This window comes from Anomaloglossus baeobatrachus, chromosome 4 (assembly GCF_048569485.1).
Source record: "Anomaloglossus baeobatrachus isolate aAnoBae1 chromosome 4, aAnoBae1.hap1, whole genome shotgun sequence".
Lineage (NCBI taxonomy): Eukaryota > Metazoa > Chordata > Amphibia > Anura > Aromobatidae > Anomaloglossus > Anomaloglossus baeobatrachus.
In genome coordinates this window covers 667504139-667531649 of record NC_134356.1, presented here as the reverse complement: position 1 = coordinate 667531649, position 27511 = coordinate 667504139, and the positions used below count along the sequence as shown (strand labels likewise).

The following is a 27511-nucleotide window of genomic DNA, read 5'->3' as shown; positions in this document are numbered from 1 at the left end:
TCCCTACCTATGGCTCAGTGCCAGTGATATTTCTGTCTTGCAGCTTGTATACTGGCTCTGGTGAGTGTTTCCGATCTGTTCTGCCTCCCTACTACTGTGTCCTGACTTGAACCCTCCCCCGTTTGTCTGCTTGTCCCAGCCCCTGACTTCCCTCTCCTGTCTGTTGTTTGTGTTTCCCTCTGCATACCTGATCTACCAGCTTCCGACTCGGTTCTGCTTTCTGACTTTGATATGGATCCTCCCTTTGCAGTGACTTGACTTTCTTGGCTAGACCCTGACTGTTTGACTACTCTACTGCCCCCTGGTGATTCACCCTTAAAACATTGCTGAAGTTACTCTGCAGTACTTCAGCTGCCTTTGTGGAGGTCACCTGAGCTATAGCTTGTTTGTTCAAACGTAATAAGAATATCTGTGTATATAAATAATCAAAATGTAGATGTAGATGCATAATTGTCTGTCTGTCTATGTAGCCATCGCATGGACCCATAGTATAATTCAAAGTTGTATAATCATGAAGGAGTTAACCAAAGATGATGAAGCCAGAATGTGAAGCTGTAAAAGTGTTATCAGTAATGTTCACACAGAAGGAATGTACGGGAGGGCAGGCAATGTGATGTGAGAAATTGGGGAGTGAAAGCACTCCTTGTTAGCTTCAAGGTTATTCATGTTTAGTTACTGTATAATTGGATCTATCAAATTAAACTAGCTCAGTTGATGACACTGGCTGAAAGAGAGTATGGCTATGTGTTCTTTGTCTTGTATACATTGATATATATTGGCACTGATATACAGCTAATACGGCACCGTCTCTGGATATCCCAAATGAGGACTCCATTAGCAGTCTTCAACCAAATTCCTCCCTTGACACCTTTCCATTACACTGTTTCTTTGTCTCTCCTTCACTACTCTGCTGCCACCTGTGGGGATTAAGCTGTACTATGTTTTCTCCCGGTATGAGCGATAGTGCTCTGAAAGGAGAAATGAATGAGCAAACAGATTGCTGATCCTTATAGCCCCCTAGGGTACCTAGTAAAAAAAAGAGTTAAAGAAAAGGTTTAAAAAATAAAAAAACCTAAAAGTTCAAATCATGCCCCTTTCGCCCCATTGAAAATTAAAAGGTTAAAAAAAATACACACATTTGGTATCACCGCGTTCAATCAATTAATCGGATCGGTAAATAGCGTAGCGGCAAAAAAATTCCAAACGCCAAAATTATGTTTTTTGGTTACCACAACTTTTGCGCAAAATACAATAACAGGCAATTAAAACGTACCAAAAATGGTACCATTAAAAACGTCAGCTCGAAATGCAAAAATTAAGCTATCACTGAGCCATAGATCCTGAAAAATGGCAATGTTATGGGTCGGTGGAAAATGGCGCAATATGTACGCCCTTTTTCAGACAAATTTCAGACTTTTTTAACCCCTTAGATAAAAGTAAGCCTATTCATGTTTGGTGTCTACGAACTCACACCAACCTGAGGCATCATAGTGACACCGCAGTTTTACCATATAGTGAATACTGTGAATAAAATATCTCAAAAACAATAGTGCAATCGCACTTTTTTTTGCAATTTTTCCGCATTTGGAGTCTATTTGTGGTTTTCCAGTACACTCTATGTTAAAACTATTGGTTTCATTTAAAAGTACAGCTCGTTCTGCAAAAAACAAGCCCTCACAAGACTATATTGACTGAAAAATATAAAAGTGACATCTCTCAGAAAAATAATGGCAAAAAAAAACAAAACGAAAAGCGCAAAATCGGCCGGTTGAGAAAAGGGTTAAACACATCCCCCCATTCATCATACAGCACCACAATCCTAGCCAAAAGAATAGCATCAGTGACTGAACAAAATCGAACTTTGTCGACTTTTGAGGAAAGTTATTGAGTTACTGACATCAGACAAGAGCAAAGTCCTGCACTACACATGCACACATACCGCACCATGGGCTCATTCCTCACTAGGATAACATGATCCAGCTGTCAAATGTGGAATCCGGATCAGTGTGCAGGTCGGCACAGAAACAGTCAGTCTCAATAATAACCAAGAAGAAGAATGCGACCGCACCAACTGTGATTTTTCATCCGGTGAAACTTTATTCCATTTAGAGGTGTGCGATGCAGGCGGGTGGAGGAGACCTGGATGCAGCCCCTCGCTGCGGACGACAGCCGTTTCGCCTCTGATTGGGCTTCTACGGGTACACATGTGGGGTGAGGGGAGCTCTCCTTAAATAGGAGTGCACATCCAGGTGTCCTCCCCGCCCATACATTGTAACAAAGTGAAGTGTATAATACAATAAAAGATACAATGTCTCCGACGACCGGCTACATAATGTATCTTTAAAGAGCAGCAGGATACTCTGTACTTTTGTGTTTAATCCTATTCTGGGTTACTTGTAATATTGTTTTTAATATGATACATTATGTAGCCGGTCGTCGGAGACATAGTATCTTTTATTGTATTATACACTTCACTTTGTTACAATGTATGGGCGGCGAGGACACCTGGATGTGCACTCCTATTTAAGGAGAGCTCCCCTCACCCCACATGTGGACCCGTAGAAGCCCAATCAGAGGCGAAACGGCCGTCGTCCACAGCGAGGGGCTGCATCCAGGTCTCCTCCACCCGCCTGCATCGCACACCTCTAAAATGGAATAAAGTTTCACCGGATGAAAAATCACAGTTGGTGCGGTCGCATTCTTCTTCTTGGTTATTATTGAGTTACTGAGCCCGTGCCAAACAGAATAACGCTCGTACCGAATTTGAAATTGATGAACCTTTATCGAACAGGTTCGCTCATCTCTATTAAAGAATAGACCGACTAATTAAAAATTTCCCTTCCTAAAAGAATGTGTTAGGGTGTCATGATGAATAGGGAGAGCAGGGGACTGGAGCTCCTAGACTGACCCACAGACTAACGATGGCTCTAGTTATCCCTTATTTCAGAGTTACCTCTGAAAGTGAGACACCAACCTGAGCCTGCTCTTGACCAGCCCTGATCTTTAAGATAGAAAAATTTGGGAAGCTAAAACTTTATCTCACAGCACGCTCACACAAAGGTAGAAGACAAAAAGAAATAAGTTGGAAAATAGGAGCAGGTAGGAAACAAGAAGCGGAAGAGAGCATTCCACAACCCCAAACACCACGCAAGGTAATCACTATCAGGACTGAGACATAATAGTACACAGACCAACACAACAAAGCTATAGTCAGCGTGGGAAGACAAACTCCAATGTTTTAAAAAGATGGGGATGTAACTGTGATAGGTTTCCAACAACGTGATCCCAGAGGTAACCAGCAGGCTAGCAAAGTTTGTCTCGCTAGCCTGACCATTAATGAGCGCACAGTTGGTCGATGCTCGAATCTGAATGAAAGAAAGTTCCAGCTCAACTGTGGCACATACTGGCATGCAGGGATCAGAACTCTGAATAGTGCAATTGTGATGCCCTGGCCTATTCAGGTCGTCACAGGGTTCTGCACGCTCTTTCTCTCCTAGTGCAGGATTCCAACTCCTCCCCTGGTTCCAGGTTCCACCTAATGATATTGCCTCCATCAGCATGCAAATCCCAATCACACACACACCAGTGGGTAGGTCTAGATGAGAAAGGGCCATCCACCTAAAAGTCAGGCAGACTGGTGGGAGGTGACAGAGCAGTCGGCTCCAGGTAGCAAGAAGGAAGGAAGTGGTGACTCTCAGAGGGAGAGGAGGCTGGGGAGTTGGAGCTCCCAGGACAGCGAAGTAGAAGCCCCATAGTGTGAGGGGCTGAGGCGTAGAAGCTCCCAGGAGGTCGGACTAGACTGGGACACAGCAAAGCAATATCATTGGGAGCGGACACCTGGACGTTCTCTCCTTCCTGAGCGGCAGTGGTACTGCAGGACTTTTGGTTCAACTACAGTCTGTGTGTGTAATGGCCTTCCAAAACAACACCAACATCATCCAGCACCACAACTACCAACCATGAGTTCCCTGCTCCCTGCCTTCCAACCTTCCAAACCTGCATCCCACAGCACCCCCCTACACTGAGTCCCGGGGCATTCCCCCCTACCCGTGGAGGGTTACAACACCTGGCTGCCCCCGTCATCACCCCAGGTTCTCCCCAACGGCAGCGGCGGTAGTCTCCCAAGTTACCTACACCACGGGTGGCATCAAGAACTCTATAATCCCTTGTAAATACCCCCCTTCATTTGAGTGGCCGCACGACCCCCGGGTCTGGAGACCCTCGAGACACTGAGAACCCAGATCTGAGCAGCTCGCCTGCTTCCACGGCGGCGGCACACAAGGAATTGTGGAAACAAAAGGAGGGAGAATCCAGCTTCCTTATATTCAATCTTTATTCCATAAAATCACGTTTCATCAAAGTGTAAAGGGATAATGAGGGGGGTCAGGGAGCCCAGTGATAAAGATTATCACTTTATACTTTGATGCTCGAATCTACCTGTGTAGCTCAAAAATACCAGATAAATTATAGTGTGTAGTGTCAGAATGTGTAGGGTAAACAGCACCCAATGCCACAATGACACTCAACAAGTTTTGAGTTAAACTCTGTGTGACAGTACTTCTCCCTCTACGAGGGTCCTCTGGACCCTCAGGGCTAGCTCTCTCTGGATGATTGCAATGAAATGCCCTAACCAGATGATACCCATAGATATCAGAAGTTGGTGCCCAAGTTCTCTCCTCAGGACCATATCCCTCAACAATGTACTGTAAAGAACAACGAACAACACAAGAATCTATCATTTTTGATACCTGAAACTCCAAAGACCTATTAACTAAGACTGGAGGTGGAGGTAAGGGAAGAATGTCTCCTAACCCCACAAATTTCTTTAATGGAGATGTGTGAAGAACGTTATGGATTTTATACGATGCTGGTAACGCCAGGCAGAAAGTCAGCGGATTAATGACAGCAGTGATTCTGAATGGACTTAATTTAAGTGAAGGCACTTTCAGCTTAATGTTTTTCATGGACAACCACACTAGATCATCCACACACAGGTCAGCACCAGACACTCATTAACAGTCAGCCGCATTCTTATACTTCGAGCCCATGGCATGAATTGCTGCTGAATCATTTCTGATGTAGACTATGCTCAAACCAATTTGTCCTCCTCATATACCCCAGATAAGTGCCCCTCCTAAAACATAGAGAACGAATGAGGACCACTCTTCTTAAAGCGCAAATACTTCTCCAGATTCTGATTAATGCACTACATTTGTCCATTAGACTACGGATGGAAGGCCGAAGAATGAAACTGTTTAATCCCTAATCAAGAGCAGAAAGCTCTCTAAAAGTTGACAATAAATTGAGTTCCTCTATCAGAAACAATATTAGACATTACTCCATGGACTCCAAGGCCCTTTACCTATTTTAGTCAACCCATTTAATTAAATTATTTAGGACTTTATTCATACAGTTAGATAGAATTTGAAGAAATAAAAGGAATTACCGCAATCCTCCTCAAAGTATCTGATAGACTTTTCTTCTCATCATTTCTCTTGACTCCAAAGAGCACAAAGGCCTTGCCATTGACAGGTTCACCATAGAGATAACTAAGGAGATAAAATTTAACAATTTTTAAAAATCAGTCACATTAGTAAAGTCTCTACAGATGCCTTTCGTAGTTAGGTCCATGAAAAATATCTGTATGCAACTTTGGACTTAATGGAAACTCGACATAACCAAACGTTTCTACTCACTTTGCCTCTATCTTCACCTCTAGGTCTTTATCGTTAATGTATAAAAATTTCTGAGATGATATTACTTTTACTTCAAAACTTGGAAGAACTGAAATAAATGTAAAAGGGAACATGAAATTAGGACAACCATAAATAGTTGTCCCCTACTTTTACACGGATCACTTATTCTTAGGATAAGTCATCAATATCTGATTGGACGCGGTCCAACACTTGGCACCCCTGCCGATCAGCTGTTCTTGGTGCCGGCAATAGCAGCAGGCAGCCGGAGATGCACAGTTCTAGAACTGCCATGCCAACTGATAGTGGCCATGGCCAGGTACTACATATCAGCCTGCCATTCAAATCAAAAGGAAGTACCCAGAGGCGGTTGCTATTAGAAGATGGAGCAGCTCCGCAACTGAGCATTTCTGGTTACTTGCCACTGGTACCGAGAAAAGTTGATTGGTGGAAGTCTCGAGTGTTGGATAATGATGACCTATCCTAAGAATAGACCATCAATATTAAAGAAGTGGACAACCTCTGAACATATTGGATTGAGAAAATTAGCACTTCCATCCAATTTGATAAAATAAAATTATTTTTTTATTATTTATCCATTAAATAACAGTATGCATAAGATTCCATGGCATGACAGATTAAAAACCTTTTCGTATGCGTTTCTGCCCACAAGAACCCTTAGTCATAGTATATGAAAACTATCTTAAAGCATCATATTTTAACCTTACTACAGAGATACGAGATCAGAACTGAGCTTACTACAGGGATACAGGAGCAGAACCGAGCTTACTACAGAGATACAAGATCAGAATTGAGCTTACTACAGAGATACGAGATCAGAACTGAGCTTACTACAGGGATACAGGAGCAGAGCCAAGCTTGCTACAGAGATACAAGATCAGAACTGAGCTTACTACAGAGATACAAGATCAGAACTGAGCTTGCTACAGAGATATGAGATCAGAACTGAGCTTACTACAGAGATACAAGATCAGAACAGAGCTTACTACAGAAATACGAGATCAGAACTGAGCTTACTACAGGGATACAGGAGCAGAACCAAGCTTACTACAGGGATACGAGATCACAACTGAGCTTACTACAGATATACAAGATCAGAACTGAGCTTACTATAGAGATACAAGATCAGAACTGAGCTTACTACAGAGATACGAGATCAGAACTGAGCTTACTACAGGGATACAGGAGCAGAACCAAGCTTACTGCAGGGATACGAGATCAGAACTGAGCTTACTACAGAGATACAAGATCAGAACTGAGCTTACTATAGAGATACAAGATCAGAACCAAGCTTACTACAGAGATACGAGATCAGAACTGAGCTTACTACAGAGATAGAGGAGCAGAACCAAGCTTACTACAGGGATACGAGATCAGAACTGAGCTTACTACAAAGATACAAGATCAGAACTGAGCTTACTATAGAGATACAAGATCAGAACTGAGCTTACTATAGAGATACAAGATCAGAACCAAGCTTACTACAGAGATACGAGATCAGAACTGAGCTTACTACAGAGATAGAGGAGCAGAACCAAGCTTACTACAGGGATACGAGATCAGAACTGAGCTTACTACAGAGATACAAGATCAGAACTGAGCTTACTATAGAGATACAAGATCAGAACTAAGCTTACTACAGGGATACAAGAGCAGAACCGAGCTTACTACAGAGATTTGGGAGCAGAACCGAGCTTACTACAGAGATATGGGATCAGAACTGAGCTTACTACAGAGATACAGGAGAAGAACCGAGCTTACTACAGAAATACAAGATGAGAACCTAGCTTACTTCAGAGATATGGGAGCAGAACTGAGCTTACTACAGAGATAAGGGTGCAGAACTGAGCTTACTACAGAGATACGGGAGCAGAACCGAGCTTACTACACAGATATGGGAGCAGAACCGAGCTTACTACAGAGATATGGGATCAGAACTGAGCTTACTACAGAGATGCAGGAGACGAACTGAGCTTACTACAGAGATACAAGATCAGAACCTAGCTTACTTCAGAGATATGGGAGCAGAACTGAGCTTACTACAGAGATAAGGGTGCAGAACTGAGCTTACTACAGAGATACGGGAGCAGAACCGAGCTTACTTCAGAGATATGGGAGCAGAACTGAGCTTACTACAGAGATACGAGATCAGAACAGAGATTACTACAGAGATACAAGAGCAGAACCGAGCTTACTACAGAAATACGAGATCAGAACTGAGCTTACTACAGAGATACAGGAGCTGAACCGAGATTACTACAGGGATACAGGAACAGAATCGAGCTTACTACAGAGATATGGGAGCAGAACCGAGCTTACTACAGAGATATGGGAGCAGAACTGAGCTTACTACAGAGATATGAGACCAGAACTGAGCTTACTACAGAGATACAGGAGCAGAACCGAGATTACTACAGGGATACAGGAGCAAAACCGAGCTTACTACAGGGATACAGGAGCAGAACCGAGCCTACTACAGAGATACAGGAGCAGAACCGAGCTTACTGTACCCATACAGGAACAAAATTGTACTTACTCAGTCAACTACGTAGAAACAGCAACAGAACCAAGCCTCATACATAGCTACGGGAACAGAATAAGCTTACTGCATACACATAGTACCATAACTAAGCTTACTGCTTAGCTATGGTACCATAACTGAGCTTACTGTATTGATATAGGAGCAAAACCACACTTGCTACATAGATACAGTACCATAATCCAGCTAACTACATGTACAACAATTATAAAGCTTATCCTATATTTTCAATGTTAAACTCGTATGGAACACGGCTGGCACACGGACTATACACTGATGCCATCTGTGTACTGTATGTGTTTTTCACGTCCCCATAGACTTCTATTGGCCTTTGTCATCTGCGCTGCTGGGAAAAAAAACAGATGTCTCCGTAGGCATCACACACGGTCTATGTAAACACACAGACATGCGAGCAGCACCATAGCTTATAATGGGTATGTGTGGTACTCATGAAAAAATGAAAAAACAAACAAAAAACTCCTAAAATTAAAAATTTTAATAGTCCGATTAAAAGGGACTTTTAATCGGACTGTTAAAATTTTGAATTTTAGGAGTTTTTTGTTTGTTTTTTCATGATTGCACTTCTAATTATTGATTTATGATTACTACCCATGAAAAAAGCGGATACAACACATACCAGATACACAAACACGTGAAGGAGACAATAAGGTGGTCATATAGTTACGTCACAGTGCAGGGGTTAATTTCACTTATCTTTTTATATACATGGAAAGACAAATGAAATTCCCTAACACATATGTGGGTGAGCCCTTGGGGCCGGGACCCACAATCAGTGTCAGAAACGTTTTGGACTCAGAGTGTTTTCACTGAGTCCAAAATGCTGCGTTGTATAGCACAGACACAGTGGATGGATTTATAGGAATCTCCGGCGCCCTGGGCTCTTTTAGACGCTCCATAAACTGACCTGTGGCGCTGCTTTCCTATCCTCAGCAAGTCAATTTATTCTAACAGCAATGCTAGTGCTCTGAGCGGGAGAATACAGCGAACATCCGCTGACAGTCACTCTGATGGTGTGCACGGACAGCGCGATCTACCGCCCAGGAGCCTAGCGTCTCCACCAGAGAAAGTATGCTGCGTCTCCAGACCGTGAGGACGCCTGATGGTGGGCACTCACTCAGATTTAGTGTTGTGCCCTAAAGACACAAATGTTTTACACATACACGACAATACACTATAAGGCTGTGCCCACGGTCTGGACATGGTGTGCCCTGGACACAGTATGTCCTCTCCTGTGGGGCCTCGAGTGCTCTCCACAGGGACCACAGCGGCCTGTGCCCACAGTCAGGGTTCGGGCCGCTGTGTTCTCTCCCTTCTGTTCTCTCTGTGGAGACACTTGTGGCTACACAGCAATAAATTAACATGCCAGGGTTCGGGAAGCTGCATTACAGGTCAGTTTTCACTGTGGGCTGTAAACACACAGTGGGCATAGGATTTCTAGAAATCCCATCCACTGTGTTTGTGCTGTACAATGCAACGAAAACACTCTGAATTCAAAATGTTGTGAACCCTGATGGTGGGCACACAGCCTCACATACAGACATCTTACACACATACACAACCCCAGAAACAGGGACATGTAAACATACAGTACAGAGATGTGTACACATATACAGACATGTACCCCCACACGGCATAGACGTGCACACACAGCGTACAGCCATGTACATATACACACAGTGTACAGCCGTATGCACATACATATACACAGACACCTATACACAGCGTACAGCCATTTACACTTACAAATACACAGATGCCTATACACACCGTACAGACATATACACATACATATACGGAGACACTTACACGCAGCATACAGCCGTATGCACACACACACAGTGTACAGCTGTATACACATACATACAAACAGCGTACAGCCATATACACCTACACACAGCGTACAGCTATATACACCTACACGCAGCGTACAGCCATATACACCTACACACAGTGTACAGCCGTATACACATACACACAGTATAAAGCCGTGTACACCTACACACAGCGTACAGCCGTATACACCTACACACAGCATACAGCCGTATACACCTACACACACCATACAGCCGTATACACCTACACACAGCATACAGCCGCATACACCTACACACAGCGTACAGCCGTATACACCTACACACAGCATACAGCCATATACTCCCACAAACAGCGTACAGCTGTATATGTGGCACCCCAGGGTTCAGTTGCCACAAATATACCTGTACCTGGGCAGGGAAGGATCTCCACATTAGGTAATCCCACATACAACATTTCCACTCCAAGCCTGAAGGGGGAGCTCTACAAGTCGAGTTCAGGTGAGGTCCCCTTTAAATCCAGGTTTGGAGGCGGAGTCAGAGAGACAGTTGACAGTTGGAAAAAAGGAGACTGTGCGAGCAGAGAGTGAGGGAAAACATCAAAATGGAGAGGGCAGTGCTTAGCCCGCACAAGTAACTGTGTGACCGCCTGAGGAATCAAGAGTGAGGCAAAAGAGGAGAGACCGGTGAGGTGGAGCCTGACCGGTTCATCCCCAAGGAACAGCGTTGATTATCGGACACCGGCGTCCGAGATTGTAAGGGATCTAATCTGCCCAGCAATAAAGACCGGGGACCAGGGAGACTGCAGATCTCCTGGCCGCAGCAGCACCTGAAGGCAAAGCCGCTACACAGAGCTTAGGGACCGCAGTGAGTACAGCAGTGCCCCTTAGAGAAGCTCCCGCCGCCTGCCATACAGGTGAAGACAGTGAGAGAGGGACAAGGTATATGTTACGGGGGGCTGTCTGATAATAAAACCTAAAGGAATGTCAGACAGTCAGGGTCCACCGTGCAAAGACTCTGCTGCAGACTATGGCAGAGGATAAGCGGTATATAAGTGTGCCACTGTAAAAAATAATAGCACAAGTGCAGAGTGCAATACCTCTGTTATACTCACAGAGGAATATAATTGGTAAATAAGGCAATTCCTCCCTTACTTGGAGGGTGAGTGGAATGATCTCTGTTAATGATCGCAGAGACAAAAGCAGTGAGTGTGAAATGGCACCTACCTAGGTCCGTTCCTCTAGTGGTGCCAGGAGACGGACAGCATCGTAAGCCGCACAAAGCTCCTACCTGCGTTCGCTCCACTAGTGTGCGAGGACACGAACCACTAGATATGGCACCTGCCTAGGTCCGCTCGTCTAGTGGTGCAAAAGAGACGGACAGCAGCATAAGCCACACAAAGCTCCTACCTCTGTTCGCTCCCCTAGCGTGCGAGGATACGAACAACTGCCAGACGCAGTATAAGGAACGTTACCCTAGCGGCAACGTCCACCTACGAGTAGAATCACAAGGCCCAGCCGGACCATGTGCCTCAGGATCCTGCCTATGTCCGCTCCACTAAGAGGTAAGGATACGGACTGCAGCCGAAGCTGTAAGGTATAAGAACGCTACCCTGCCGGTAGCGCTCACCTAACATAGACAGAGAGATGCCTAGAGGGACGTGCACAGGGCGTCTACTCGCATGCATGAACCAAGAGGACTGAGCGCCGGGCGGCGTGCGTCAGGGTCTTATATAGACTCTGTGCCTCATCCAAGATGGAGGACACCAGAGCCAATCCGCTGCCAGAATGACAGCAATGATGTCACGCTGGCCTATCACCGAGCAAAGCGTCACAAGCACATGACCAGCGACCAATCAGCATAGAACGTGTCAGAGACATGTGACCACGTGTCACAAGCACATGACCAGTGGCCAATCAGCTTAGAAGGTGTCAGAGACATGTGACCTCGTGTCAGCGATGATGTCACCCGCACATGTGCAATGGCTCCAAGATAGGACTTAGTCTCCAGCGCTTGCACATGTGCAGTAGCAAGAAATCCGGACATAGTCTCCAGAGCCACAGCAACCGTAACAGTATAGCTACAGGCAGCCTAGTACCAAGGAGAGACACAGCGCAGCAGGGAGGCCACACAACTAACCTGGTGCAGAGATCCTGAACTGTTCCCAGATTACCCAAAAACTGTAACATCAGAAACTGAACCCATTTTTAATAACACCTGCAAGTAAAACCTGGTCAGAGTTAATGAATTGGTGTGACGCACTTTATTTCTTTCATCTGAGGAGCCATAGGCTGCTGTACTAGAGTGACAGTTGAAAAGGCTGTGAAGAAAAACCGCCATATCTGTGTACTACTAAAACTGCCCTACGGACCCCGCTTCACCTACGGGAAGCGTAAATAACTGGCTGCCTAACCATCACCCCAGAGGTCTGACCTGCAGCCCCAGTAACCATACTGGAACCATAGGTGGCGTCACGAAATACTTTTATTTATTTATTTTATTTTTTTCTTTCTTTTTTTTTTTTAATTTTTATTATTTATTGACTTTCAACGACCACCAGGGCCACGGAACCGGGCACAGGCCCCCGTGACATAATCCCATTAACTAACACCCGGAACCGAGTACCCCACAGCCCTGGGGCGGGTCATATACACCTACACACAGCATACAGCTGTAGATACAAATGTACACAGACATATACACAGATATAGTCACATGGAAGTGAATACATATTTGAAAACATTCACATACAAATAATCATACACATAGACCGACACAATCCTATACACACAGACATACTCACATACTGGGGGGCTTTTACTTTTGATGATTGGAGACACTTCATCTTGTTTGTTATTACATTTTAAAAAATTTTGCAGCGACCAAAACATGTAATTTTGGTGTTTGGAATTGTTTTCTCACCACGCTATGTACCAATCAGATTAATTGATTTTATATTTTGATAGATCGTCCATTTCTGAAAGCGGCGATACCAAAAATGTGTATATTTTTTAAACTGTTTTGTTTTCAATGGGGCTGATTTGAACTTTTAGTTTTTATTTTTTTCATATTTTTTTTAAAACTTTTTTACATTTTTTTATTTATTTTACTAGTCTCTATAGGGGACTTTATGGATCAGCAGTCTGTTCGCTTGTTCATTTCTGTTGATCAGAGCTGCACAGCTCTGATCAGCAGAAATGCAGCACTCCTGTGAGAGCTGGCGTTCTGTCGGCTCTTATAGGAAGTATGTCATGGCAGTGTCAGGGGTCATCACATGTCACGGGGCCTCTGATGGTGGTGGGGAATATCACGATCACCGCCACATTTATTTAAATTGTGCTGTCACATTTTGACATTGCAATCTTAGTGGCAAGTAGGTGCGGGTAAGACTGTTAGCCTCATATGCCTGCTATTCAAATCAGCAGACATATGCAGGGATAACTGCAGGCCCACCACAATAGCCCACAGTGATTACTGCTGCATGGCCAGTACATCATTGCTCATAAAGGGATTAAAGAAACACTACAGTGGGAGGGGGGGGGGGGTGTTTTTACTGCTGTAGTGGTGGTTTTACTGCTGTAGTAGAGCTTTAAATGTAAGCCTCACACATTATGTCTTGGGTGGCCATGCGGGTGAGCAGAGGACTATGCAACATGAGGATGGCCGTGTCGGAGGACAGGGAACTGATAAACATGTAAATGGCCATGGGGGATAGCAGAAGACTGCGCAACACGTGAGTGGAAATGAGAGTAAGCAGAGGACCACTGTCACGATTACTATGGGATAGCAGGAAACCGGGGATCCTATGCTGACCCTCAAGCTAGGGGGCCCTAAGCTAGCCCTAACCTTAAGGATACTATCTCTTTCCTAGGCCTATTTTGATACCCCCCTATCCCAGAGAGGGATGGGATAGGAGTGAGTTGAAACCCACAAAAATAGACAAACATGGGAAACCAAAACTCTGTTACTTAGCATGCACAAACTGAGGTATAAGACAATAAGGGATTAGGAGGAAAACAATAGCAGGAAAGAATCAACAAGACAACAGGGGAAAACTGCACAATCACTCCAAGCCAAAAGTAACACTTTCACCAGAAAGTCTTTGACACCAAAACAACACAGAATAAACTCTAGCTGGCATGGGTAGAAGATTTCATCCAGCATAAATAGGAGGGGAGCAGATGTGATTGGCATCCCCACCACATGTGATCAAGGGAGCCTCGCAAGCAGACTAGCAGAGATTAACTCTTGCTAGTGTGCCTATTACACATAACTCAGCATGTCGATGCCCATGTCTGCCTGGGTTGATCCCAGAAACCAGAGAAACCATTGGGCGTAGTGTCATAATCCGCAAGGTAAACAGTGACCAAAGCTGCCATGACAGGCTGTGAAGTTTGAGCAAAACTCCGCAAGACAAACATGCATCATGAGAATGGACATGACCACATGACACGTGAATGCCCACAGGAACAAGCAGCCAGCTAAGGCTGCTTTCACACTACGTTTTTTTAACATGCGTCATGAACGTTTTTTTAACGCAAAGACGGATCCAGTGCAAATGCGTTTTCATTTCAATGCATTTGTAATGGACTCGTGTCATCATGCGTTTACATGCATTTGCGTGCGTTATAGTGAGGATCCAGCGACTTGCAGTTTTTTAACTTTTTTCAAATACGCTACTTGTAGCGTTTTTGAGCTGCCTCCAAATACTGCAAGTTGCTGGATCCTGACTAAACAGCATGCAAACGCATGTGAACGCTGGCATGCTGATAGAAAGGATCCTGCTTGCTCTACTGAGCATGCCCAGAAACCAGCCTGACATGATCAGTCTCTCTCTCCCCCTCCCTCTCTCTCTCCCTCCCCCCTCTTTCTCCTCTCTCCTCCGCCTGAGAGCGGCGGATGCACGTAACCAGGTTAAGTATCGGGTAACCAAGCAAAGCGCTTCACTTAGTTACCCGATGTTTACTTTGGTTACGTGTGCTGGGAGCAGGCAGCCCGACTCCTAACAGCTGCGGAGGCTCGTAACCAAGGTAAATATCGGGTATCCAAGCAAAGAACTTTGCTTAGTTACCCAATATTTACCTTGGTTACGAGCCTCCGCAGCTGTCAGATGCCGGCTCCCAGTCTGTCACGTTCAGTTCCCCTGACTCCTGATAACATGACTCCAATGCCCGCCCATAAACTTCAAGTGACAGGATCCTGCATAATAACACATGCGTTTGCATGCATTTTTCTTTGTAAAAACAGGATCCACTTTAACAGCAAAAAAACGTTCATGACACATGTTAAAAAAACGTAGTGTGAAAGCAGCCTAAGGAAGTAATGGTTTTGGTATCCCGGCTGTTCTAGGGGGAGAGGAGACTGCAGGGTCAGGGACACTGCTGCAACAGACAGAGGTCTGAAGCTTTCATCATAGGTGTTCAATGAATCTCTATGAGAGCCAGAATGAGGCCAGAACGAGGCTCTTAAAGATTTGTTTTGAAGATTGATCTCTTGCACGCTCAATGAAACACTGGATCTGCCGGCAGGTCATTTTTCAAAATACTGATTGGAACGCCACTGGAAAAGCATCAAGGTGATGGAAGGTGAGTATTAGACAGAACTCAAGGGACTTAGATTTAGGCCTAAGCCACACGGCATGAAAATCGGAGCGAGTGGAATGCGATAAAACATCTCATTCCACACTGACCAATATTAGCTTATGTGTCAGCACCCATAAGCGATTATTTTCTCAGCCCTAATCAGACCGAGAAAACAGTCGCAGCATGCTTCAGGTGCAATGCGATCCTTGTTTCTCTCGTACCTATTCAAGTCTATGGGGCGAGAGAAAAATAGCACTGCACTTGCGGTACACCGGTGTACTGCGAGTACAGGGCGAGAAAGACAATAGACAGCAACGGAGGAGAGGGAGATAAATCCCTCACTCCCCTCCTTAGCGCCGGCCCTCCCCTCCTTAGCGCCGGCCCGACCATGCAGCTGAGGTCCGATCGCATGACCTCAGTCGCAGTGACACTCGCATGACACTCAGTTCCCGCTGTGCTGCCAGTGTGAGCGGCGTGTCATGCGAGGATCGCAGTAGTCTCCCGTGTGGCCCTGGCCTTAAAGCAACACTACAGCGTTGCAATGGAAAACCACTGTAAAGCTATATTATAATTCACAGTTCTTTTTTTTTTTCAGTTTGGGCAAATCTAATAAATGGTGTAAACTAAAAGTTACTAATATTTGCAAAAACAAGTAATGTTATCTACTTATTCCTATTTAATATGTAGCACAAGATTAAAAAGATAGTAATTTGTCCTTACCGTATTCCTTTATTTCAAATTGGGTGGTATAATTGTGTATCAAGGTGTCCTCAAACTTTGCCGATATGGTCCATAGTCCCAAACTGTAAAATGAATAATTGTCATCATCATAATCCTAATCGTACGATTCCCAGGCTACGCTGCCGCATACGTCTCGTTACTCACCTTACAAGATCGGTCAGTTTATAAGAAAAGGAAATTATTCCAGTTTTGCTGTTTTGTTGAATCACATCTTTTTTAACGATGACATTATTGGGAGTCTGTGTGAAAAAAGAAAGGATCTTAAATATATACAGTGCTTTGAAAAAGTCTTCATACCCCATGAAATTTTTAATGTTCTACCCATAAACTTAAATGCACTTTATTGGAATTTTATATCATATACCAACGCAAAGTATCCAGTATTTGTGAAGTATAAAGGAAATTAAACCTCATTTTCTAAATGTGCATTTTCTAGATATGCATTTGTATTCATCCCCCTCACTCAGTCAATACTTTGTAGAATCACCTTTTACTGCAATTACTGCTGCAAGTCTTTTGGGGGATGTCTCTACCAGATTTGCACTGAAATTTTTGTTGATTTTTCTTTGCAAAGTAGCTCTGGCAACAGTGAGATTGGATGGAGGCGTCTGTGAACAACATTTTTTTTGACACAGATTCTCTAATGTGATTTTGGTTTAACCTGGGATTATTATTATTATTATTATTATTATTATTATTATTATTATTATTATTTATTATTATAGCACCAATTATTCCATGGCACTTTACAAGTGAAAGAGGGTATACATACAACAATCATTAACAGTACAAGACAGACTGGTACAGGAGGAGAGAGGACCCTGCCCGCGAGGGCTCACAGTCTACAGGGAATGGGTGATGGTACAGTAGGTGAGGACAGAGCTGGTTGCGCAGTGGTCTACTGGACTGAGGGCTATTGTAGGTTGTAGGCTTGTTGGAAGAGGTGGGTCTTGAGGTTCCTCTTGAAGCTTTCCACGGTAGTGGAGAGTCTGATGTGCTGAGGTAGAGCGTTCCAGAGTATGGGGGATGCGCGGGAGAAATCTTGTACACGATTGTGGGAAGAGGAGATAAGAGAGGAGCAGAGAAGGAGAACTTGGGATGGGGCTGTTCACACATATGAAGACACTAAATCTAAACCAGGGGTCCCAAACTCGGCTGGCGTATGGGCCGCGCATAGAAAAAAATAATTTGGGGGACTGCATTGATTGCAGGACAAAGTGACATTTTTATTGGCACCAGATTCTTTTTCTCTACACCCTTGCACTACTGTTTTTAAATATTTTTTGCTTGTTTATTATAACAAACATGCACCTATTTTGCTTAAAGATATATATATACAGCGCCTACAAGTAGTCTTCACCCCCCTGCAGATTTAGCAGGTTTGATAAGATGCAAATAAGTTAGAGCCTGCAAACTTCAAACAAGAGCAGGATTTATTAACAGATGCATAAATCTTACAAACCAACAAGTTATGTTGCTCAGTTAAATTTTAATAAATTTTCAACATAAAAGTGTGGGTCAATTATTATTCAACCCCTAGGTTTAATATTTTGTGGAATAACCCTTGTTTGCAATTACAGCTAATAATCGTCTTTTATAAGACCTGATCAGGCCGGCACAGGTCTCTGGAGTTATCTTGGCCCACTCCTCCATGCAGATCTTCTCCAAGTTATCTAGGTTCTTTGGGTGTCTCATGTGGACTTTAATCTTGAGCTCCTTCCACAAGTTTTCAATTGGGTTAAGGTCAGGAGACTGACTAGGCCACTGCAACACCTTGATTTTTTCCCTCTTGAACCAGGCCTTGGTTTTCTTGGCTGTGTGCTTTGGGTCGTTGTCTTGTTGGAAGATGAAATGACGACCCATCTTAAGATCCTTGATGGAGGAGCGGAGGTTCTTGGCCAAAATCTCCAGGTAGGCCGTGCTATCCATCTTCCCATGGATGCGGACCAGATGGCCAGGCCCCTTGGCTGAGAAACAGCCCCACAGCATGATGCTGCCACCACCATGCTTGACTGTAGGGATGGTATTCTTGGGGTCGTATGCAGTACCATCCAGTCTCCAAACGTCACGTGTGTGGGTGGTACCAAAGATCTCGATCTTGTCCTCATCAGACCAGAGAACCTTGAACCAGTCTGTCTCAGAGTCCTCCAAGTGATCATGAGCAAACTGTAGACGAGCCTTGATATGACGCTTTGAAAGTAAAGGTACCTTACGGGCTCGTCTGGAACAGAGACCATTGCGGTGGAGTACGTTACTTATGGTATTGACTGAAACCAATGTCCCCACTGCCATGAGATCTTCCCGGAGCTCCTTCCTTGTTGTCCTTGGGTTAGCCTTGACTCTTCGGACAAGCCTGGCCTCGGCACGGGTGGAAACTTTCAAAGGCTGTCCAGGCCGTGGAAGGCTAACAGTAGTTCCATAAGCCTTCCACTTCCGGATGATGCTCCCAACAGTGGAGACAGGTAGGCCCAACTCCTTGGAAAGGGTTTTGTACCCCTTGCCAGCCTTGTGACCCTCCACGATCTTGTCTCTGATGGCCTTGGAATGCTCCTTTGTCTTTCCCATGTTGACCAAGTATGAGTGCTGTTCACAAGTTTGGGGAGGGTCTTAATTAGTCAGAAAAGGCTGGAAAAAGAGATAATTAATCCAAACCTGTGAAGCTCATTGTTCTTTGTGCCTGAAATACTTCTTAATACTTTAGGGGAACCAAACAGAATTCTGGTGGATTGAGGGGTTGAATAATAAATGACCCTCTGAATAAACTTTTCACAATTTAAAAAAAAAAAAAAAAAAAGAAATAACATTCTTTTTTGCTGCATTTCACACTTCCAGGCTGATCTACAGTCCAAATGTCACAATGCCAAGTTAATTCCGAATGTGGAAACCTGCTAAATCTGCAGGGGGTTGAATACTACTTGTAGGCACTGTGCATATATATATATATATATATATATGTACAGTACAGACCAAAAGTTTGGACACACCTTCTCATTCAAAGAGTTTTTTTTATTTTCAGGACTCTGAAAATTGTAGATTCACATTGAAGGCATCAAAACTATGAATTAACACATGTGGAATGAAATATTTAAAAAAGTGTAAAGCAACTGAAAATATGTCATATATTCTAGGTTCTTCAAAGTAGCCACCTTTTGCTTTGATTACTGCTTTGCACACTCTTGGCATTCTCATGATGAGCTTGAAGAAGTAGTCACCAGAAATGGTCTTCCAACAGTCTTGAAGGAGTTCCCAGAGATGCTTAGCACTTGTTGGCCTTTTTGCCTTTGCTCTGCGGTCCAACTCACCCCAAACCATCTCGATTGGGTTCAGGTCTGGTGACTGTGGAGGCCAAGTCATCTGGCGTAGCACCCCATCACTCTCCTTCTTAGTCAAATAGCCCTTACACAGCATGGAGGTGTGTTTGGGGTCATTGTCCTGTTGAAAAATAAATGATGGTCCAACTAAACGCAAACCAGATGGAATAGCATGCCGCTGCAAGATGCTGTGGTAGCCATACTGCTTCAGTATGCCTTCAATTTTGAATAAATCCCCAACAGTGTCAGCAGCAAAGCACCCTCACACCATCACACCTCCTCCTCCATGCTTCACGGTGGGAACCAGGCATATAGAGTCCATCCGTTCACCTTTTCTACAAAGCCACGGTGGTTGGATCCAAAGATCTCAAATTTGGACTCATCAGACCAAAGCACAGATTTCCACTGGTCTAATGTCCATTCCTTGTGTTCTTTAGCCCAAACAAGTCTCTTCTGCTTGTTGCCTGTCCTTAGCAGTGGTTTCCTAGCAGCTATTTTACCATGAAGACCTGCTGCACAAAGTCTCCTCTTAACAGGTGTTCTAGAGATGAGAAGGTGTGTTCACACTTTTGGTCTGTACTGTATATATATATATATATATATATATATATATATGAAATGAAATGTTTCCTTCCTTGTCCCCATCCTGTAGTAATGTGCCCATCCTTGTCCCCTTTTAGAAATGTGCTCCATTCTTGTACCAAACCTGCAGTAATGTGCCCATAATCTAGTAATGTGCCCCATCCTTGTCCCCATCCTGTAGTAAAGTGCACCATTGTTGTCCCCATCCTGCAGTAATGTGCCCATCCTTGTCCCATCCTGTAGTTATATGCCCATCCTTGTCCCCTTTTAAAAATGTGCTCCATTCTTGTCCCCATGCTGTAGTGTTTGTGCCCCATCCTTGTCCCCATCCTGTAGTAATGTGCACCATCCTTGTGTGTCGCCAGGGGTTAAGGAGATACCCAGAACCGGGCCAAGGGGTCGCTTCTGGAAAGGGGATCACGGTGTCGTGACCCGGTCCGTGCTCCCTGGTTCCACAATAAAAGGGGGGGGGTTATGTTCGTGACGCCACCCGTGGAATGTGATCAGAGATGACCACCGCTGCTGCAGAACCTCCGGGGTGATGGAAGGCAGCTTGAGATGGGACGGCTCCCCACGGGTAGAGCCTTTTCCCCGGGGCAGTATGTTAGTCTATGGGGGGAGTGCAGGACACGAGCACAATAAACAGGCAGACTCACGGTTTTGCAATTTCTTTGTCCTTTACTGATGATGTTATTCAGCAGAGTACTGTCCACGGAGTCTGTGAGGGGTTCAGGGCTTCTCCCACCCAGCCGGGCCGTTTTGGCTTCCTTGCCTGCACTGTGTGTCTGTGGCCCTGCTGCTGCGTGAACTATGCAGCTGGCTCTGTGCTCCTCGGTACCGACCTGACAGGCAACTCGAGTCCTTACTAGTATGTTCCTGAACTCTGCGCTTGTTGCTTGTGTCTGTGGTACAGATAGAGAATGTGGAATCCTCACTTCTCTGGTGTTCACTGTGCAGTATGTAACCTGCAGTCTCGGATCCAGCATCCGTTCTGTGTGCTCCACTGGGATGATCTCAGCAATGCTCTGTCTCCCAGGAATGTTCCTCTGTGTACGCTTTCTCCTTTCCTCAGACCCTCAGCTAGGCCTGGAATTGGTCAGTGGATCCTGAGGTGAGCTAAAGCCAGCTTCCAACCTGCAGAGATCCTGTCTCCTCAGTGCTCTGCACTGAACTTCCAAACTGAAACTACTTCTGACCATTTCCTCCCCCCCAGCAGAATGTACAGGGAAGCAGCTTGGTCTCCCCCTTCTGGCCAGGAGGTCTTGGTGTTGTGTGTGGGGAGTTAACCCTTTGTGTTGTTACTGTGGCAACCCTGGGGTGCCACATTCCCCCTTAGTGAAGAACAGTACTCCGGGACTGTGAAACAAACAAACAAGTTATCACAACAATTATATATATACAGAGTCTCAAAAGGAAAAAATACAAAAACCTTAAAGCTCAAAAAGAGTCCAAAATGTTCAAAAATATATAAGTGTTCATACAGTATAGTCTCTGTAGGTACTGGGCTTTTGGTCTTAACGTTGCAATTAAATAAACATTTCAATCAACAAACACTTCTTAAAGGTGTCTCTACTCTGGTCGTAAGTGCAGTAGACCTCACGGCCCTCGGGCCACCAACAATGTGATCAAGTTGTAACTCTCCGTGCTGCCACCTTACACCACTCTTCTCTCACCTTTTCTGTACACTAAACTGTTACGGTTTTTCATATAAACATTATAACATATGTACATTTTATATGCAATTCCACATTAGTCTTTATATCTTGCTGGTATCTGACCCTGAGTACTACGCTGTGACCTGCGTACTGCTGGTGTACTGGGTGTACTTAGCATAATGGTGTGGGTGGAAGTGTACCTATTTGGTGTTTCTGGTACTTGTGAGGATGGGGGGCTGACTGTAGGATTGGCAAGCTCACTGGGACCAGGAATCTGTTCTTCCTCTACGGTTTCAACTTCCAGTTCTTCTTGTCTTGAGACTTCTTGTGGTATGGATTCTGATGTTGGTTCCACCACTTGAGGGAAGGCGATCATTGGGACTACTACTGCTCCATAGTAATTTGGCCATGTTTTTGGGAAATCTCCTAAGACTGTATGGAATACATCTTCTTCCTTCTTGACAGGTTGTACCTGTATGGGTAAAGTGACTTCTGGTGTCTTCAGGGTTTCAGGACATGGTTTGAGTTGATCTCTTGACACGACAGCTGATGTCCTTCCTTCATCTTTACTGATGAGACACACTTTGGGATTGTCCATACTGGATGGTAAGACTGTATATGGGGTGGTTTCCCACTGATTATCCAATTTGTTTGTGCGTCGTTTCCTCTTGAGAACTTGGTCACCAGGTTGCAATGGGGTTGCTAGAGCATGCTGGTTGAAGGTTCTCTCCTGTCTTCCCCTAGCTTGTTGGAGACTTTTCTCTACGCACTCTTGTACTTGGCGATACTGTTGCTGACGTAGGGTATCCCAATTGGATTCTTGAACTTCTGCATCTGGCTTCACAATTCCCATATCTAAATCAATTGGCAGTTTACCGGGCCTTGCACGCATAAGGTAAGCGGGGGTGCAGTTTGTAGAACTCACCGGGACATGATTGTACAAGTCCACCAAGTCTGGCAATTTCTCTGGCCATTGATTTCTTTCCGACTCTGGTAAGGTCTTCAACAGGTCAATCACAATATGGTTCATCTTCTCGCATAAGCCATTTGTTTGGGGATGGTATGCTGTTGTGCGGATCTTTTTACAGCCATACATGTTGCAGAATTCTTGGAAGATCTGTGATTCGAAAGCTGGACCTTGATCTGCAAGGACTTGTTCTGGGTAACCATGGGGTCTGCAAAAGTACGTCTGGAATGCTTTAGCTGCTGTTCTAGCTGTAAGGTCTTTCACGGGTACCACCACTAAGAAGCGTGAGTAATGGTCCACGATGGTTAAGGCATAGACATAGCCGGACTGGCTTGGTGACAACTTGACGTGGTCTAATGCGACTAGCTCGAGTGGTTGCTTGGTTACTATGGACTGGAGTGGAGCTCTCTGGTTCTGTTGATCCTTTCTTCTGAGGTTGCATGGTCCGCATTTTCTACACCAATCTTCAATTGATTTTCTCATGCCAACCCAGTAGAATCTTTCTCTTAAGAGCACTTCCAACTTTTTCCAACCAAAATGACCAGCACCGTCGTGGTAAGCTTCCAGAACCATCTTGACGTCTCTCTTGGGCACGATGATCTGCCAGACCAACTCATGTGTTTTTGGATTGGTGTGCCTTCTACAGAGCTTCCCTTGGTACAGGAACAATTTACCCCTCTCTTTCCAGAGATGTTGTGTCTCAGCTGGGGCATTCTGATTAGGGTATGCACCTTGTTGTGTAAGCAGTTCTTTCACTAGCTTCACAGCTGGATCGCTGTCTTGTGTGTCAGCCCATCCGTGGTGTGCTAATGGGTTGAGAGTTGCCTGCTGTTGTTTTTGGTAGACACTCGGTTGATACTGTCCCACCTTAGGACGGTGAAAGGCCGGCAACTCAATTTCTTCCAGTCCCTCCGGTTCCTCTTCCACGTTCCCCGAGTGTGGCATCCGGGATAAGGCATCTGCATTCCCATTCTTGTGGCCTGCCCTGTACTTGATGACAAAGTTGTAGTTTGACAGTCGGGCTATCCATCGCTGTTCCAGCGCACCTAGTTTTGCAGAGTCCAGGTGGGTCAACGGATTGTTGTCAGTAAAGATGGTAAATTCTGCAGCTGCCAGGTAGTGTTTGAAACGCTCTGTTACAGCCCAAACTACTGCCAGTAGTTCTAACTTGAAGGAGCTGTAATTCTCTGGGTTTCTTTCTGTAGGCCGGAGCTTCCTGCTTGCAAAAGCAATAACTTTCTCCTTGCCTTCCTGCTTTTGAGACAATACGGCTCCCAGTCCTACGTTGCTGGCATCCGTGTACAAAATGAAGGGTTGATGGTAATCTGGATATGCCAGGATCTCTTCTCCTGTCAGTGCCCACTTCAACTTCTTAAAGGACTCTTCTCTCTCATCACTCCACTGGAAAGGAGGATTTCGGGCTGCAGACTTCTTTGACTGTCCTACCAGGATGTCTTGTAGGGGAGCTGCTAGCTTCGTGAACCCTTTTATAAATGTTCTATAGTAGCCTACCAGTCCCAGGAATTGCCTCACCTCTTTCACGCTGGTGGGTCTCGGCCAATCTCTTATCACGGTAACTTTTTCAGGATCTGGTGCTACCCCTTCTGAGCTCACGACATGTCCCAGGTACTGTACCCTTGGCTTTAGAAGGTGACACTTGGATGGCTTGATTTTCATGCCATAGCCGGATAAGGCTTCAAACACTTCTGCCAGGTCTTGTAGATGCTGTTCATAGGTCTTGGAGTAGACTATGACGTCATCCAGGTACAGGAGGACAGTTTCAAAGTTCTTATGTCCTAGGCAGCACTCCATCAGTCGCTGGAAGGTTCCAGGTGCGTTGCAGAGTCCAAACGGCATACAATTGAACTCACAGAGGCCCATCGGCGTGGTGAATGCTGTCTTTTCCTTATCAGCCTCTGCCACAGGAACTTGCCAATACCCACTAGTCAGATCTAGGGTGGAAAAGTAAGTAGCGGATTTTAATGCAGCCAATGACTCTTCTATCCTAGGTAATGGGTATGCATCCTTGTGTGTAATGCGGTTGATCCGTCTGTAGTCTACACACATCCTCACGGTCCCGTTTTTTTTCTTAACTAGCACTAGTGGGGCTGCCCAGGGGCTACAACTGTCTCTTATTACCCCTGCTTCTTTCATTTCTTTGAGCATGTCTTTGGCGCATTGGTAGTGAGCCGGTGGTACTGGTCTATACCTCTCCTTTATGGGTGGATGGTTACCTGTGGGTATAGTGTGCTCTACCCCTTTGATCTGCCCAAAGTCTAATGGGTGTTTGCTGAATATTTGTTCATATTCTTTCACTACCCTGTATACTCCATGCTTTTGATGGGAGGGTGTAGAATTGGTACCTACATGTAGCTTTTGGCACCAATCCTCCAGCTTTCCCTCTGAGCCATTGTCCTCCGCCTGATTTGACGGCTTCAAGGGCTCAACGGTGGTGATGGCGTTGTTATCAACCGTATATAGCTTAGCCATGGTAGCATACTTAGGTAGGGTGACCTCATCTTCCCCACAATTTAGAAGGCGTATTGGCACTCTCCCCCTGTGTACCTCAACTATTCCTCTGGCCGTCAGTACAGTGGGCCTACTGTCTGAGTACACGGGTTCTACCAGGGCCTGATAGTCTCGCCCTCTGATGCCTATTGCGGCTCTACACCAGACCAGCATTTCTGTTTTGGGAGGAATTACAATAGGTATTGGGTCACTTACCCTTGCACTGCCAATTTCACCTCCTGACATTTCTACCTGCTGCTTCAGCATCAAGGCTTTAATTTCCTTCTGCAGGAGTCTCTGTTGCCCAGGTTTGGCAGTCTCGACGATCTGCTGCAAGACAGTAATTACCTCTGCAAAACAATTTTCAATTACATTCATTCCTAGCAGCATAGTTGGTTCACGTTCTCGTCGGTCAACATCAACAATGATAATACCCTGATTCTGCAATTCTACTCTCCCAATCTTAATGGTCATTTCTCTGAAACCAACCTGTGGTACTAATTCACCATTGCTAGCCCATATATTCAATGCAACATTAGATGGACCACTGCTAACGTCTGAATCAGCCCAGTACCTCTTATAAAGGACATGCGGAATTGATGTTATTTGGGAACCAGTGTCCAGCAAGGCGTTGAGCGGAATGCCATCCAGCACGATGGGGATGACTGGACGTCCCCCCACATACTTGTCGTGCCAGGGTGAAGGACCTTGAGAGTTCATTCCTGAGGAGCGGCCCGCCTCCCCAGGGGATCCCCATTTAAAGCACATTCACGGGCAAAGTGACCTGGCTCATTGCAACGGCGGCAAATGGGCTGTCCATCCGGCTGGTAGCGGTCGCTGGGTCGTCCTCTCGTCGCTTGGTATCTCCTAGGCCTCACCCATGGGACATCCTCCTTGCTGGTCGCCAGCTCAATCTTGGGTGCAGACTTGGATCCACGCAGCTCCTGGACGATTCTAGCCATGGAAGCAATAGTGTCTGTAAGGGCTTCAAGCTTTTGATGTAGAGCCTCATTAGTGATCGGCTCCAGGTGGTTAGCAACAGCCGCTGACATGGCCGATGTCACCGGCACTACTGGCTGCTGGGGTGCCACTGTAAGGTGTTGAACAGAGTCTATATCCTGCGGCTCCTCCACCTGCTGGAGGCGGATGGCTCTATCCTTTAGCTGGGCAAATGTTAGTCCTGGATCCTGGATCACCATCATGCTCAGTTGTCCCCGGTGGGAAGGGGATGAGAGTCCATCCAGGAATTGGTCTATCAGCAGCTTATCTGCTCCAGGGGCTAAGGCAGGTTCTGCTAATTTAAGTGCTCTGAGCGCCTCCTGCAAGTTTAAGGCAAAGTCTCTTGCGCTCTCTCTAGGTTTTTGCTTGCATCCAAAGAACCTCATTTTAGCCCGGCTGCCAGCAGTGGATTCAAAAGCTGCTTTTAGTCCAGCTATTATATGCTCTACAGTGTCTTTTGCATCGTCCGGCCAGGATGTAACCTCCCGCTGGGCATTGCCAGTTAACTGTCCCATAAGCATACCAACACGCTGAGCTTCTGTCAGGGGGTACATGCTGTAGTAGATTTTTAGCTTTCCGATAAAGTCATTAAGTGTGTTGGGCTCACCTGAGTACTGCGGCAGCCACACTGCACCCGGGGTGTACGGCATCAGGAACGGCATGATAGGTGCCGCTGCACCTCCGGGTACAACAGCGTCTCCCTGCTGCGACATCTTTGCGCCCCCTTAGTTAATTTCACCAGTCTTCTTGACAGCAAGCCTGGGGCACTTTTCTGCGTTTTCGTTCGGGTCGCAGCACCGAGCGCACCTCCTCTGCAAGCGGTAGGCGGAGTCTTAGTTTAGGCGCGATGTTTTCCCGCACGTAGCAGGTAATGGCGTGATTAAAGATGGCGCCTGGAAAATGTTACCAATGATGTTTTTGGATTTTTCCAGGTATCTTTGCAAAGTTTAAAGTCCGTTCTTTGTTGCAACAATTCACAGTGCAAGTCTTTTATGCGATGCAATAAGTCTTTACAGGCGCACGTCACCCGGGTTGCAGCCGGGTCCAGTCCGCATCCTGTTCGTGACGCCAAAGTTGTGTC

The 27511-nt window shown here is 45.4% G+C and overlaps 1 protein-coding gene across 1 annotated transcript in view; it reads right to left on the bottom strand.

Moving 5' to 3' along the window:
* LOC142302794 (complement C3-like) overlaps nucleotides 1–27511 on the bottom strand; it is a 421200-nt gene that overhangs the window by 346878 nt on the left and 46811 nt on the right. The window contains exons 4-7 of the mRNA XM_075343903.1: nucleotides 16553–16647; nucleotides 16388–16470; nucleotides 5697–5784; nucleotides 5447–5549 (exon numbers count right to left, since the gene is read on the bottom strand). Coding sequence (XP_075200018.1) covers nucleotides 5447–5549; nucleotides 5697–5784; nucleotides 16388–16470; nucleotides 16553–16647 — 369 coding nt within the window. The remainder of the gene's footprint in view (nucleotides 1–5446; nucleotides 5550–5696; nucleotides 5785–16387; nucleotides 16471–16552; nucleotides 16648–27511) is intronic.